Source organism: Poecilia formosa, unplaced genomic scaffold (assembly GCF_000485575.1).
Source record: "Poecilia formosa unplaced genomic scaffold, Poecilia_formosa-5.1.2 Scaffold472, whole genome shotgun sequence".
NCBI classification, from domain to species: Eukaryota; Metazoa; Chordata; class Actinopteri; order Cyprinodontiformes; family Poeciliidae; genus Poecilia; species Poecilia formosa.
In genome coordinates, this window is record NW_006800411.1 from 405,041 (window position 1) to 420,769 (window position 15,729).

At 37.1% G+C, this 15,729-nt stretch overlaps 1 protein-coding gene and 1 long non-coding RNA gene across 2 annotated transcripts; one reads left to right on the forward strand and one right to left on the reverse strand.

Annotated features, from left to right (window-relative positions):
* The first annotated feature begins 7,394 nt into the window (after window positions 1-7,394).
* Window positions 7,395-11,277, forward strand: LOC103156271 (zinc finger protein 568-like). The gene is made up of 4 exons (XM_016664177.1): window positions 7,395-7,672; window positions 9,500-10,149; window positions 10,318-10,401; window positions 10,486-11,277. Exons 1-4 carry the CDS (start codon window positions 7,489-7,491, stop codon window positions 10,597-10,599), a joined length of 1,032 nt encoding a protein of 343 aa, XP_016519663.1. The 5' UTR covers window positions 7,395-7,488; the 3' UTR covers window positions 10,600-11,277.
* On the reverse strand, window positions 10,045-10,488 carry LOC107833863 (uncharacterized). The gene is made up of 3 exons (XR_001659639.1): window positions 10,443-10,488; window positions 10,191-10,274; window positions 10,045-10,106 (listed from the first exon to the last, which is right to left on the reverse strand). It is a non-coding gene; the product is annotated as an uncharacterized LOC107833863 (long non-coding RNA).
* Window positions 11,278-15,729: the final 4,452 nt, after the last annotated feature.

Genomic DNA, 15,729 nt, shown 5'->3' on the forward strand with positions numbered 1-15,729 from the left:
CTCAGTTCCCAATTATCTGAATTAGTGTGGTCGTTCCACTGAGCCAAAACTAGCAACTTCTCCAAGATCGATTCCATCCTGTTAGAGTTTTTCAGTCCTCATCTGGGCTGCGAGTCTCAGCAAGACTCGCATCCAACTTGTGTCTCTGTCCACACCAACAGTCTGACTGTTCGCTAGTTCAGCCAAGTCCGTCACAAATTTGTCGATCAGCCACAAGCCCCAATCAGCAGAAATCCTGTTATCATGAATGAATCCAGGGTGAATCCTGCTGGGTGTGTCCCTGCAGGACAAGAGGGCTCTCCTGTGCCCAGACTTCTCGTTGAGAAAATCTGATCCATTTCATTGAGTGACCGGTTGACCAGATCCATTTGGATCTTTGCCCATTTGGAGGATGTGCAAAGAAAGGCTCCAAAAATAAAGAAAAAGACGAGACAAAAACAGAGCAAGCAGGGCAGGGAGGGAGCAGAGGAAAAAAGTATCTGCCTTCACTGAGAGCAAGAGAGGAACATTTATTGCTATTATAACAGTCTAATGGGTTTTATCAATACATTCTGGCACAACCGGCCCTTTATGAACATTCAGTATAACATACAAACCTAATAATCTGTACTCTTGTAGTCCTTGCTCCCTTCCTGACGACATCTGTGCCACTTCCAAGGACTTGTTCTTAGATAAGACCACACTCCAAATCTACAGATAAACGCACTTTGTGATTGTCACTGCCTTTCATTGGATCCATGTCTGTGCCTTATCCTGTGATATCTGCCAGATCCTTCCCACTATTCTCATTTCATCCTATTTACTGTTATTCTTATTAGAACAAATCACAAAGCCAGAGGAACTCTTGTTAGTTTATAAATTCTAGAGTACTTATTCTTACTATCCACCAACCCGCTAGAAGAACATTTAGTTTTATACTTCACTCAACCCAGAACAGGAATCAAACCTGTTAGAACTAATGAGATCCAGAAAAACTTCTACTAGTTTATAAATTCCAGATTATTGGTCAAAACAGGAATCGAGAAGTCAGACTTTTAAAAATCTGTAATCAGCAATCAGAATACTGCAATCGGGGAACCCAAGTTTATCTGGTGATTTCTCTCCCAAGCAATGAAATTCTTTTCTCATTTACTTCAATAAAATCAACAATTCTTCATTTTCCTCTGTTTTATTGTCTAGATTGCCTGCAACATAACATTTATGAGGAGGAGATATGTAACCAGGAAAGGAGCTTCAATCCGGACCAGGAGGAGTTAGAACCTCTCCAGGTGAAACAAGAACAGGAAGAACCAGAAGATCATCAGATAAAAGAAGAGCAGGAGGATCTAGAACATCAGAAGATAAAAGTGGAAGAGGAAGAAGTTTACTGCAGTCAGGGTGAAGAACAGATTGAGTTAAAACAGGAGACTGATACCTACATGTTGGTTACTGTTTATGAACAAACATCCCACACTGAATCTGAACCAAACAGGAACCAAGTCATCTTCCAGGAAGCTGCTGAAGCTGAGAACCAGAATCAGGAAGGAAGGAAACTTTTCTCCTGTGAAACTTGTGGAAAAAGTTTTAGTCGAAAACGGAATTTAACTCGTCACATGGTAATTCACACTGGTGAAAAGCCATTTTCATGTGTGAACTGTGGAAAAAGTTTTCGTCACAAAGTTAATTTAACTGAGCACATGATGATTCACACTGGTGAAAAGCCATTTTCATGTGTGGACTGTGGAAAAAGTTTTCGTCACAAACTTAGTTTAACTCAGCACATGATGATTCACACTGGTAAAAAACCATTTTCATGTGTGGACTGTGGAAAAATCTTTAGTCAAAAACAGCATTTAACTAGACACATAATGATTCACACAGGTGAAAAGCCATTTTCATGTGTGACCTGTGGAAAAGGTTTTAGTGGAAAACAGAGTTTAACTCAGCACATGATGATTCACAGAGGTGAAAAACCGTTTGAATGTGAGAACTGTGGAAAAAGTTTTAGTCAAAAACAGGGTTTAACTCAGCACATGATGATTCACACTGGTGAAAAACCGTTTTCTTGTGGGAACTGTGGAAAAAGTTTTAGTCAAAAATGGAATTTAACTCAACACATGATTATTCACACTGGTGAAAAACCGTTTTCATGTGTGACCTGTGGAAAAAGTTTTAGTCAAAAACAGAGTTTAACTAAGCACATGATGATTCACACAGGTGAAAAACCGTTTTCTTGTGGGAACTGTGGAAAAAGCTTTAGTCACAAACGGAATTTAACTCGTCACATGATGATTCACACTGGTGAAAAGCAATTTTCATGTGTGACCTGTGGAAAATTTTTTAGTCGAAAACGGTATTTAGCTAGCCACATAATGATTCACACTGGTGAAAAGCCATTTTCATGTGTGACCTGTGGAAAAGGTTTTAGTGAAAAACGGGATTTAACTCGGCACATGATGATTCACACAGGTGAAAAGCCGTTTTCATGTGTGACCTGTGGAAAAAGGTTTCGTCACAATTTTAGTTTAACTCAGCACATGATGATTCACACTGGTGAAACGCCGTAGAACTTTTCCACTAGGATTGTTGTAAACAAATATTTTAGTAGTTGAGTAATCTATCAGTTATTCTTACGATTAATCAAGTAATCAGATAAGGTTCACAAATATGCTTAGAAAAATGTCTATGATCCAGCTTTTAGTTTATGTATTCATCTTCGGTGAGTTTAACAGATGAACTCTCACCTTGCCCCATACCTGTCCAGCTTTGGGTTTGACAATACGGGAAATGTCACCTGGAGTGGGGGGATTAGAGTGGGGAGTGAGGGGCAAGCGAGCGAATGAACATAAGATGGGGGTAAACGGGGGGAAACAGACCAGGGAACAGATGACCGGGGGGAAAAGACAACTGAAAAAGAGAAACTAATGTAGGGGTGGGGGAGAGACAACCGGTAGACCAGGGGACGAAACTAAGAACAGGGTGGAGAGGCGGGGCTATATTTGTGATTATTGTCTCCAATAATTTGGTGTGTCGCTTGTCTTGGTTGTATAATTTTTCTGTTTTCTGCTATGGCTGTTTTCTATTAAAGATCACCATCGTTTTTTAAAGTTGAAACTAATTTAATCTATGAACATGTACATATATATTTGATTAAGTTTTTACAAAGTCACTTGATCACTTGTATTTCCTTTAAAAATGCAGTGTGTGCTGAACGCTATTTTGTTTATGAAGCCCTTTTTTTTGTTTACGAAGAAATGCTGTGTAGAAACTTTTTAGTTTTGACCCATTTATTTTATCTAGCAAATCACGTTAGTTGGTGTTAGCATTCATTAGCCAGAGGTTTGTACAGTGCTGTAAAAAGACTTGAGATCATCCCCAGTTTTTAACACTTTTTTAAAATCTAATTTCCAATTGAATCTCTGAAATATATTGAAATATACTTGACTGAAATTTTAATTGGATTGTTCAATGTTAAACCTAAAGTATTAATTCCCTGGTTGAAGTTTCATTTATTCATATATTTTAAATCAGTTATGCTTTTGTGTTTCCATTTCTAAGTCTGTCTCTGCTATGCTCTCTTTAGACTTGCACTGTTGTAAATCACCATACTTTTTTGCAAGTCTAAAAAATTAAATAGAATTAAAGTTAAAATAGATTTAGTTGATTTTATTAGAAATAATTTGAAAAGTAAAATTTATTAGAGAATATTTTAACAAAAATTAACAATTATTTTATAGTATTTAATCCTTGAGTGACATTCTGGTCCACACTCCTATATTTCCTATATTATCCGCGGTCTAGCGTTTTTATTTTCTTTTGATATCTGTTATAGCTTCATCTTTAGGAAGGAGTTTCTCTCTCAGCATGTATTTGAACTTCTCTCTTTTATTTACTTCACCGCAGCTCACAGTTTCTAACAAATTCTGTAGCTTTCTGTGTACTTCTAAATCTGTTCCTTAGTCGCATCTTTTCGGGCCCGTTACTGCCTCTAGTGGCGTGGGGGTGGTAACACAACTAATATAATTACATTACTGAATCAGAATTCCATTAAGTCTTTATTATTAATTCTGGCATTATTGGTACCATAAATTATAAATTCCCTCACAAACACCATACCTTTTCATTTTCTTAAAGTAGAGCGAATTAAATGACAAAGTGATTCAAGTTTCACTTGATGGCCAACCTGTTGAAACTGTGGCTAATTTTAAATACCTCGGGTCATTCCTGGACAGTCGGGTCAAAACACTTAAAACACTGGCTATGATTTTAAGAACTGTTCTCAGAGACTCTATCCTTTAGGAAAGCCCAGTGATCTTGGGGTCACTAGAGGTTGTGTACAAGACAATGTTGAGTATTTTAACTTTTCTTCTCCTCGGCTGGTTTTGGTCACATGAGCTGCAGGTTAACAGACAAACTTTTAAGAATACTTTCAATGGCAGGTAAAGTAGCAGGTAAATAGTGGTGAAAAAAAAACTGAACATGGAAGATGGCGAGGAATATTTTAATAGAGAGCGCCAATCCTCATTTTTCATCAGTTTTAACCTACGAGCTGATGAAGGCGTTATTGTGTTCTGGCAACTAAGAACATTGCTTTCAAGTCATTTATTGACAGTGCAATAATTATTCTTAACCAAATTAAATAACATTTACCTGTAGCATGCCAAGTGTATTACTCGATGCACAAATTGTTCAGGACTCAAGGATTTTTATTGTCATACCACCTTGATAGAAAGTCCAGAATCCAGTTCCCCAGTGTGGAACTCAGTCCTGGAGAGGAGAGTTTCTGCACCAAGGTCTGTGGGATGATGGTGTTGAAGGCTGAGGAGAAATCCAGGAAGAGCAGACGGATGTAGGAGTTCCTGCTCTCCAGGTGGGTGAGGGCTGCGTGGATCACCGATGAAATGGCGTCAGCAGTGGAGCTTCTTCCTGTAGGCGTACTGATTGTGGTCCAGAGCGACGTTGGTGGAGTCCTTGATGTGATTCATGAGTACCGATGTTAAGGCTTTAGGCTGGTAGTCATTCAGGTTTGTCACTGTGGAGCACTTGGGGGACAGGGACAGTAGTGGCGGTCTTTAGGCAGGTGGGCCCAGGTGACAGTGAGGTGCTGAAGATGTCTGCCAACACCTCAAGCAGCTGGAGTGCACAGTCCCTCAGTACTCGCCCTGGGATGTTGTCGGGACCTGCAGCCTTACGGGGGTTGATTTCCTGGAGCAACTTCTTCACATCTGCTGTTTTACACAGAGAAGCGTGTCACCAGGTGGTGGTGTTAGTCTGGTGCTGAGGGAGGTGTTAGGATCCTCAAAGCGGGCATCCTGTTGTGATTCTACGAATGAGTTTCATTTTATTGTTTTAGAGTCAAAGGAAAATTTCCACCTTGATTTAAATAGTTTCATTTTATTTTTTCCTGTATATAAGACTCTACCAACAAAAAATCTCTCAGAACATGGCACCATAAAAGCAAAAATTTGAATTTTAGCTCGTATCTGTTTAACAACTCTGATTTGTTATTCTTCTGTGAACCTAATTAATTTGCTTGTTTTCTAATGTGCGAGTGTTTAAAAAAATATCTTCAAACAAGCTACACTCCGTATCAGTAGGTTGCGGTAATACTGCTTAAAGTTTTTTGCCAACCGCCAATAAACCAGGAAGAAGAGGAGGAAGAAGAGTACGAGGAGGTCTTCAATCCAGTTTAAACATATAAGCTGTTAACTGAAAAAACATTAACAATTTAAGGAAATAATAGGAGGAAGAGATGGATGATCCGCGCAGACTGCTGGATTTCTTCCAAACCCCCCAGATAATTTTACACCGAATAGGTAGGAAACAACAGCGATTGGATGCAATTTAAAGTCTTTTTTTGTTGCACTGAAATGATCCAAATCAGGACTGGGAAACACTGGAAGGCTGATTCACAAAAGTAGGATTGCAGAATCAGGCTTGACTTGCCATCAGTTCATCCAGGCTTTATATGTTTCACAAAAACCAAACGAACAACATCCTTTGAAGGATTAGAAGAATTGTACATTATACTCGAGAGAAACAACTGTTTGCACTTTCAGAATCTATTTCTAGAGATGTGAAAAATGTTGGAGTATTATTGAAAAACAAAAATCTAGAACTGTTGAAATCTGATATTTTGTCTGGCAAAATTCTTTATTCATAAGCAAAGACAGCGAAGATCATCCCCAGTTTTTGACATTTTTTAAAATCCGAATTGTAATTTTATTTGGAATCTCTGAAATATATTGAATTGTATGAATACTTGACTGAAATGTTAATGGAATTGCTCACCGATGCATGTCAAACCTAAAATATTCATCCCTTTGTTGCAGTTTTATTTATTATATTTTATATAAGTTATGTTTTTGTGTTCCCATGTCTAAGTGTCTTTGCTATGTTCTCTATATAGCATTGCATACCCTTTTTAATTTTAACTTTTGCATGTATAAAGTAAAAAGACATGAAGCCTCAAAATTTAAATAGAATTAAAGTTAAATATAATTGATTTTCTTTAGAAATAACTGGAAAAGTAAAACTGATTGGATATTATTTCGTTATCTAAAAATCCCTTCTGAAGCTGCTGCCCCCGCAACCCGACCCCAGATAAGCGGCAGAAGATGGATGGATGGATAAAATAAGAGTAACAGATAGATTGACAGTTTACACGGGTGAGTTAATGGCTATATTAATGCCTCTAGAATTAAGTGAGGAAACAAGAAGGATATATATTTGTTTACATTCAAGTAGTGCATTAATAAGTATTTTAGAACAGAATCCAGAAACAAGACAAGATATAATATTGGATACTAATCAATTTTTAGAATTAAAACATGGATCCAGGGTTAAGTTAATTTGGATTCCTGCTCATATTGGAATAGTAGGAAATGAGTTGGCGAATAAATTTGCTAAAAGTGCAGCAAAAAGGGATAATGTTGAGATTAATATCAAAATAAGCAAAAACAAGGTAAATGTATATTAAAAAGAAATGGCAGGAACTATGGGATAGAGAAGAAAAGGCAAGATTTTTATTCTAGCATTCAAAGCAAAAAGTAGGGGAATGTAGGAAAGGTAACAGGAATAAAAAAGAAGAGGATGTTATATCCAGATTAAGGTTTGGGCATGCGGGGTTAAATAGTACTTTGAAAATAATTAATAAGCATAGTACAGGTTTGTGTAGTTATTGTGGAGAGTCAGAAACAGTGCAGCATATTTTTCTAGAATGTAATAAGTATAATCGGGAAAGAGAGGTGTTAATCAGAGAGTTAAATAGAAATAAAAGTAAATTAGATATTAAAAATTTGCTGCAAAAATCGTCTGATTTTGACAGCATTTTTAGTTTTCTTAGGTAGTCGGATATTATGGGAAGATTATAGTGGTAGGACGTCTGATCTATACTCCAGGCCGGAAGGTGGCGGTAATGCACCTACAAGTTGTTTGAAAACCGCTATAATATTAGAAGAAGAAGAAGAAGAATGACGTATGAGGTAGCGGAAAAAAAGAAGATGGCGGATGGTCTGTTTTGTTGAATATTCCAGTGTTTCTCTAAGCGAGTTTATCAACGAGCGGTTAACTGCTTCTGAAGAAACTTTCACAGAGTTTAAAGAAATAACCGTGAAGTCGGAGGAAGAGATGGATGATCAGCGCAGACTGCTGGATTTCTCCCGGACTCCCCGGATTATTTTACACCGGATAGGTAGGAATCACCAGCGATGCAGGTTAAGATCTAAATGTATGAAGATTTATTTATCGGGATCATTTTAGTAACTGATCACTTCCCGTATAACTGATTTTTAACAGGCAAATGAACAGACATTACAATTACACTGTGAAAATGACGAAGCTGAAGTTGGTTTCCAATTCTAGCTTCCAATAGCTAAAGGGGGATTCCACCCAATTTTTCCACTAACTTTCGCATCTTCAGTCGACTGTAGTTTCAAAACTACTACACCTACACACTTGAAACTTGGACTGTATTATTCTCCTCTTCAAGATGAATATTTATAACATTGTTTGGGATTTGTGAAACATTTTCCTGATTTGTAAAAATTCAATAAAGTTTGATTTTCACTATTTGTTTTCATCTGGATCAGACTAGAACTGCTCTTTATAATACACACACAGATATATATATTAGTTATAGATGGATAGACAGATTACAATCCAGCCTTATAGTGCTATATGAATTAAAACCAGGGCAATGCATAATGCTCAATATTACCCATCAGATACTGTTCCCCCTGTGTTAAAGGAGTAACAAGCAAATCACAACTCTCTCATGGAGTGAAAATCAATAACCGGGACGCCCCGCTCACGCTTCCCCGAAGTGTGAAATGAGTCTCAAAAATAGTTGTGCACTTGTAACCGGATTTGTGTAAATGCAGTTTTGTGTGTGTGTACCAGGTGACTTGTGTGTACTTTTTCAACATTTATTGGCGTAGGAGAAGGTTTATTTAATTTTTAAGGTTTACAAAACCAGATTAATCAGAATTTATGTATCAGAATGAGAAACATCTTTTGTTTATTCATTGTAAGGCTTCATGTTGTTTTGCCTATTTTACATATATTGTCCCCTTGATGTCCCAGTAGAGCATGTGAAGCACCGCGGTGCATCGGCTCAGGAGTCGAATGATTGGATGCAGTTCCTCAGGGATTCATGAAGCTTCATCTCACCATCACTATTTTCATTGTTTCCTCTCCTGCTCTGGTCAAAACCCACAGGCCCAACCCAGTGCATGCTGGTCCAATACCAGTACCTATACTGACAGAACATGGACCCACAGTTCTTCCTGTCTAACTTAGAAAAGTAAATAACAAAGGAACAAAAACTGAACAATTATTAACCTACAAACTCTGTAAATAAACCCCAAAGGTATAAAGTGAACTAAAATCAAATTTTAATACAAATAAAAGTAATGAAAATAAATTATAGCTCCAAATTAAGTTATATCTTGAAATAATGAAATGGGCCTGCACAGTGGTGCAGTTGGTAGAGCTGTTGCCTTGCAGCAAGAAGGTTCTGGGTTCGATTCCCAGCCCACAGTCTTTCTGCATGGAGTTTGCATGTTCTCCCTGTGCATGCGTGGGTTCTCTTCAAGTACTCCTGCTTCTTCCCACAGTCCAAAAACATGACTGTCAGGTTAACTGGTTTCCCTAAATTGTCCCTAGCTGTGAGTGTGTGTGTATGGTTGTGTGTCTCCAGCAAACCCCGCCTCGTGCCCAAAATGTTGCTGGAGATGGGCACCAGCACCTCCTGACCCCACTGAGGGACAAAGCTGTACAGAAAATGGATGGCTGGAATAAAATTTTATTAATTTTATAATAATTTTTTTAAATATCCGTTAATTTGACAATTCTCCAATTATCAGCAGGATTTGTCGACTGATCTGTCTCTCTTTCTACACTCTTGAATTTTTAGGTGTGGGTTTTTTCTTTTTTCATTTATGTCTTAAATGATGAACAATTTTTCCCATTTACTTTAATAAGGTTAACAATTGCTCTTTTCCTCTGTTGTCTTGTCCAGATTGCCTGAAATGTAACGTTTATAACCAGGAGAGAAGATCCACTGGGGACCAGGAGGAGTTAGAACCTCTGCAGGTGAAACAAGAACAGGAAGAACCAGAAGATCATCAGATAAAAGAAGAACAGGAGGATCTAGAACATCGGCAGATAAAAGTGGAAGAGAAAGAAGTTTACTGCAGTCAGGGTGAAGAACAGATTGAGTTAAAACAGGAGACTGATACCTGCATGGTGGTTCCTGTTGATGACCAAACATCCCACACTGAGTCAGAACCAAACAGGAACCAAGTCATCTTCCAGGAAGCTGCTGAAGCTGAGAACCAAAATCAGGAAAGAAGAAAACCTTTCTCATGTGTGACCTGTGGAAAACATTTTGCTTTCAGATCTGCTTTTAAGGCTCACATGAGAACTCATACGTGCAAAAAGCCATTTTCTTGTGTAAACTGTGGAAAATGTTTTAGTCAAAAAGAAGTTTTAACTAACCACATGAGGTGTCACAAAAGTGAAAAGCCATTTTCATGTGTGACCTGTGGAAAAAGATTTAGTATAAAACGTTTTTTAACTCAACACATGAGGATTCACACTGGTGAAAAGCCGTTTTCTTGTGGGAACTGTAGAAAATGTTTTAGTCAAAAAACGAATTTAACTCGGCACATGATGATTCACACAGGTGAAAAGCTGTTTTCTTGTGTGACCTGTGGAAAAAGTTTTAGACTAAAACATCTATTAACTCAGCACATCAGGATTCACACTGGTCAAAAGCCATTTTCATGTGTGAACTGTGGAAAAAGTTTTAGACTACAACAGCTATTAACTCAACACATGATAATTCACACTGATGAAAAGCCGTTTTCATGTGTGAACTGTGGAAAAGGTTTTGGTCAAAAATGGCTTTTAACTCAGCACATCAGGATTCACACTGGTGAAAAGCCATTTTCATGTGTGACCTGTGGAAAAGGTTTTAGTCAAAAACCGAATTTAACTCGGCACATGATGATTCACACAGGTGAAAAGCCGTTTTCATGTGGGAACTGTGGAAAAAGTTTTTGTAGAAAACATCATTTAACTCAGCACATGATGATTCACAGAGGTGAAAAACTGTAGAACTATTTTCCATATATGTCCTGTGTTGAGGTTCACTATAAAAGTAATTTAGATGAAAACTGCAGTTATACACTGGAGGATTTTCTTGTTTATAAAGTGGGAAAATTATTTAATTTTCTAATTTGTGAAATGTGATCATTTGGTTCTTGACATTTGGATACTTTAAGATGTACAATGTGAACTTGAAGGATTGATTTGTATTATTCTGAATGGAGAGAATGAGTCGGGTGAATGAGATTTACTTTAATACATTTTTAATCCAAAATAAAATGTGCCGTTTTGCGCTAATTGTAGATTTTCAGTAACTGTTTTGTACTTTGTAATTTACTGTATTAATAATTATTTAATAGGTTTGTCTTTAAAGCAAAACTAGACTGAAACTGATGCTGTTATTTGTTTCAAATTATATTAACCAGTCTATGTAAAAGCTTTTCAAATAAATTAACCTGCCCTTTTACTTAGAAAATGCAATATTCAATATAAACATATTTTCCTTCATTGATTGTTCTTGATTATACAAAGTATGTGTGATTATTGTCTCCAATAATTTTGTGTGTTATCTTAGTTGTAACACACAAACTAAGTATTACAACTTAGTTTGTGCGTCTTAGTTGTATATTTTTTTTATTTTCTGCTGTGGCTGTTTTCTATTAAAGATCACCATCTTTTTTTAAAGTTGAAACTAATTTAATCTCTACACATATAGATATAAGTTTGATTAAGTCCTTACAAAGTCACTTGATCACTTGGATTTCCTTTGAAAATGCAGTGAATGCTGAACGCTACTGCTGAAATATGCAGAAATATTTGAGTTCAAGTGCAGAGTCAAGGTTGCAAAGGTAAAGTATAATATATATTGAATAATTTTAGGATTAAAGAGAGCAACGACTTTTAACCCAAAACACAGTAACAAGTGTGTAAGCTAACATTAGTCAAAAAGAAACTGCTAGCTTAAATATTAATATGTTGGCTTACGCTAGCGTGTTGGTTAACACGACTTAACCCATTAAATAAGGGAGGTTTAGTTTTTAGGTTAAAAAAATTCGCTAAAAATCTAATGTTAGCTTAAATTCTATCATTACTATGTTGCAGTAAGTTAGCATATAGCATGTTGGATAACATTAACTCAGTCCATTCAGTAAGTTAAGCTTAGCTTTTTTGTCCCAATTAAACAAAAGCTAATGTTAGCTTAAATGCTACATCACGTTGGGTAACAGTGAATTAATCTGTTAAGTAAGGTAACTATTTGTAACTATTTTCTGGGCAGCTGTCGCTACTTTCCAGTAGTTTGTGTGCTAATGGGGAAATGACTAAAGTACAGGCGATTTAATATACAAAAAAATAGGCAATACCGTCAGCAGCCCATTTCTTTGTTTACAAAGAAATACTTTGTGGAAACGTTTCAGTTTTGACCCGTTTAACTGCTGGACTTTATCTAGCAAATCACATGTTAGCTGGTGTCAGCATTCATTAGCCAGAGGTTCATGCAGTGCTGTAAAAACCAGCTCACCTCCATACAGATTTCCTCTTTTTGCTTTGTTGTTGCACTAAAATGATCCAAATCAGGACTGGGAAACACCAGAAGGCTGTTTCACAACAGTAAGATTACAAAATCCAGGATAAGAGGTAAAGTTGGGCTTATAGTGCCACTGGTCCATCCTGGCTTTTTCATTTTCACAAAAACCAAACGAACAAAATCCTTAGAGGAATTGAGAAAAACTGCTTGCACTTTTGGAATCTATTTCTAGAGATATGTTAATTTTGGAGTATTATGGAAAAAAAAAAAATCTAGAACTCTGTTGCAATCTGATATTTTGTCTGTCAAAATTGTTTTTTAATAAAGAAAGAGACCTACGATCATGCCCATGTGGCAGGAAAGGAAGTGGAGGCTGCGCCTGCTGGCGGGGTAATTACAAGCGAGCCAATAGCACCAGAGGGCGCTCAGTATAACAGCTGATGTAAGCTGCAGACTGACACTTGGAGAGAAAGGAAGCTGCTGTAAACAGACGCTGGGGTAGAGTTTGTGGCCGGATGGTGGCAGGATCACTGGAGAGAGCAAAGACAGCAAAGTTTGGAACTGAACTTTAGATGATAAATGCGACTTAAATCAGAACATGGCAACGATGGATTTAGAAAGAAGTGACTGGAATAGTGTCGATTGTAATGGCGAGGAAGGGAAGGATGGTCAAAATGAAAGAGTGGGAAAAGTTAGGAAAGGGTGGTAAGAAGCAGCGAGCCGCTGAAAGAGGAAAAAGGAAAATGAGGAAAGTACAGAAGAAACTGAAGGCATTGAGGAAAAAGCAGAAGAAATTAAAAATCCAACTTTGAATATTATAGTAAGATTTGATGAAGGAGGGGTTAAGAAGACTGAACCACTTAAGTTAAGTGCATGTTGGATAAATTAAACATGCTAAAATACTGAGAGACGGAAATCTTCTGATTGGATGTAATTCGGATGTTCAGGTGGAAAAGGCTAAGAAACTTGAGTGGGTGTGTAAAGTCAAAGTGAGGACAGTTGTTAAAGTGAGTGAAAAAAGAAATAATAAAAATAAAGGAATTGTTACAGGAATGCCTTTAAGTTTAAATATGAAATATTTAATTGGTAATTTAAAAGAAAGTCATAGGGATGTAAAAGGAGCACAAAGACTGACAAGGGGTCCAGAGAAAGCTGAAACAGAAACTGTTGGTGGAGTTTGAAACAAAAGAAGTGCCAAAGGAAGTTTTCTTTGGTTTGATAAGATTTAGTGTCAGGAAATTTGTGCCTAAACTAGTGAGATGTTTCAGCTGTCAGGAATTTAGCCATATTCCAAAATCGTGTAAAGAAAAAAGGAGATGTGCCCGATGTTCTGGAGACCATGAATATGGAAAACGTGGAGTTGGAGTTAAACCAAAGTGCTGTAGTTGTGGAGGAGACCATAGTGTAGAGCATCGTGTTGCTTTTTGGGGATGTGAAGTGATGAAATGGCAAACAATTATACAGAAAACAAAAGTTATGCAGAAAGTAACATATGCAGAAGCATGTGAAGTGGTTGAAAATGAGAAATAAAATGGAAAATCTTTGACAGGAGAAAAACAAGTAATCCCAAACGTTATGGAAATGGTTAAAAAGAAAATAGAAGAGGAAAAAATCGAAAATGGTGACTTTTATTGCAGGAGCAATAAATGCAACTTCAGATGTGAAATCAACAACGGAAAGGATTCAGATTATTGTTAGGGCAGAAGGCCATAGCTTAGATTGGAAGAATATTCGGTGGGAAGAAATAAGGGTCAAGCAACACAAGAAGGATAATTTTAATCTTACAATGGAATGCAAGGAGTCTTTTGTCAAATGGTCAAGATTTTAAACTGTTTATTTATGAGCAGGAAGTAAAACCTGATATAATTTGTATTGTCAGAGAGCAGTGGAGTTTTGAGAATCTGCATCTTCACATCCCAAGCTGCGGTGGCCTTGGTGACAACAGAGGATCTGCATCCTTCAAATCCCAGAGGACCATCTTCTCTTTCCAGAGGATGAGGACGCAGACCTGCAGGAGGGTGTTGGGTTCCCAGCATGTGAAAGGTCCGACCTCAAGGAGGGGGTGTCGAGAAAAGTCGAGCTCAGCCCACTTCCCCATGCTGGAGATTTTAGTTTAATAATGACAATAAATAAAGTTATCTTTAAAACTGATTATACAGGTGACATCAAGACCCAACAGTAGAGTCAGACGGTAATAAAATTAATCTGGTTGTGTGTGTTGTTATAGTGTCCTGCAAACTTTGCTTTAATTCTACTTTTTTTCTATTTAATCATAAAAAATCATAATCAGACAGAAAGAGAGTCATGGAACAGGAAGAGCAGGTTTCCTGAAGAAAGAGGAAGTTTCCAGCCTGCAGTGAATAAAAATAGTTCAGAGCAGGTTTCCTCAGAAGGGGAAGTAGAGAGAGAGAGAGAGAGAAGGGGGGGGGGGGTTGCGCAACAACAGTATACAGGAAACTTGGCTGAAGCCTTTTATGGATATATTGCAGTTAAATATGATAGAGAAGAAGGAAATGGGGTTGGTGTCTTTCTCTGATTAAGGAAGGCATTTCACATGAAATGATTGAAAGGAAAGGAGATTTGGAGTATGTAGCAATTGAAATATGGGTAGAAGAGAAGGTAATATTGATTAGAAATTTTTACAATCCTTGTAAGAAGCTTGAAATAAGTAAACTTGAGGAGACAGATATGAAAGGAAATGTTATTTCAAGTATAGAAAATGGATGGATGGAAAAAGCAGATAGGTTGGCTAAGGAGACTATTAAAAATAAGATATTGAAATGCCAGTAAAGTTATCTGAATCTGAAGGCAAAAGTATAGTTTGGAGAGAAAGCAAGAAGATATGTAAAAATAGGTGGGATATTGAAATAAATGGAAGGCATTTGTAAGATACAAAATACAGTTGATGTAGTAAGGATTAGAGGAATAAACAGGAGGGAGGAGATAATGATAAATAGAATAAGAACCGGGCACAGTTTCTTAAATGGAACTATTTTTAAGATGGGGAAACATCTTACTGGTTTAGTTGGTGTGATACTGTAGAAACAATGGAACATATTTTTATTAGTTGTAGAAAATATATAAATCAAAGAAGATTATTAAAACAGAATTACGTTTTAATGGGGAATTGAAATTTAATAATGTGGTTGTTCAGCTCAACTGTATTCGGGGGAAAAAAAGAAGATTTTTTGTTTTGTTTTTTTAATTCTGGGATCATTATGAGAATTTGAGGTAGAGATATTGGGACCCGATAGATGGCAGTAGTGCAACAATAATGGATGCAAGCTGCCGTTGAAATCAAGAAGAAGAAGAAAGAGGAGAAGGAGGAAGAAGACAGCACGCGGTCTGTCCTGTTGAATGTTTGAGTCTTTCTCTAATTTATTAGTTGTAGAAAATATATAAATCAAAGAAGATTTTTTGTTTTTTAAAAAAATCCGGGATCATTATGAGAATTTGAGGTAGAGATATTGGGACCCGATAGATGGCAGTAGTGCAACAATAATGGATGCAAGCTGCCGTTGAAATCAAGAAGAAGAAAGAGGAGAAGGAGGAAGAAGACAGCACCCGGTCTGTCCTGTTGAATGTTTGAGTCTTTCTCTAAAATTATCTCCAGT

Coding starts and splice junctions, on each gene's coding strand:
- LOC103156271 (XM_016664177.1), top strand. CDS start 7,489: ATGGTCTGTTTTGTTGAATATTCCAGTGTTTCTCTAAGCGAGTTTATC. Junction 7,673..9,499: donor GATTATTTTACACCGGATAG/GTAGGAATCACC, acceptor TGTCTTGTCCAG/ATTGCCTGAAATGTAACGTT. Junction 10,402..10,485: donor AATGGCTTTTAACTCAGCAC/ATCAGGATTCAC, acceptor TTAACTCGGCAC/ATGATGATTCACACAGGTGA.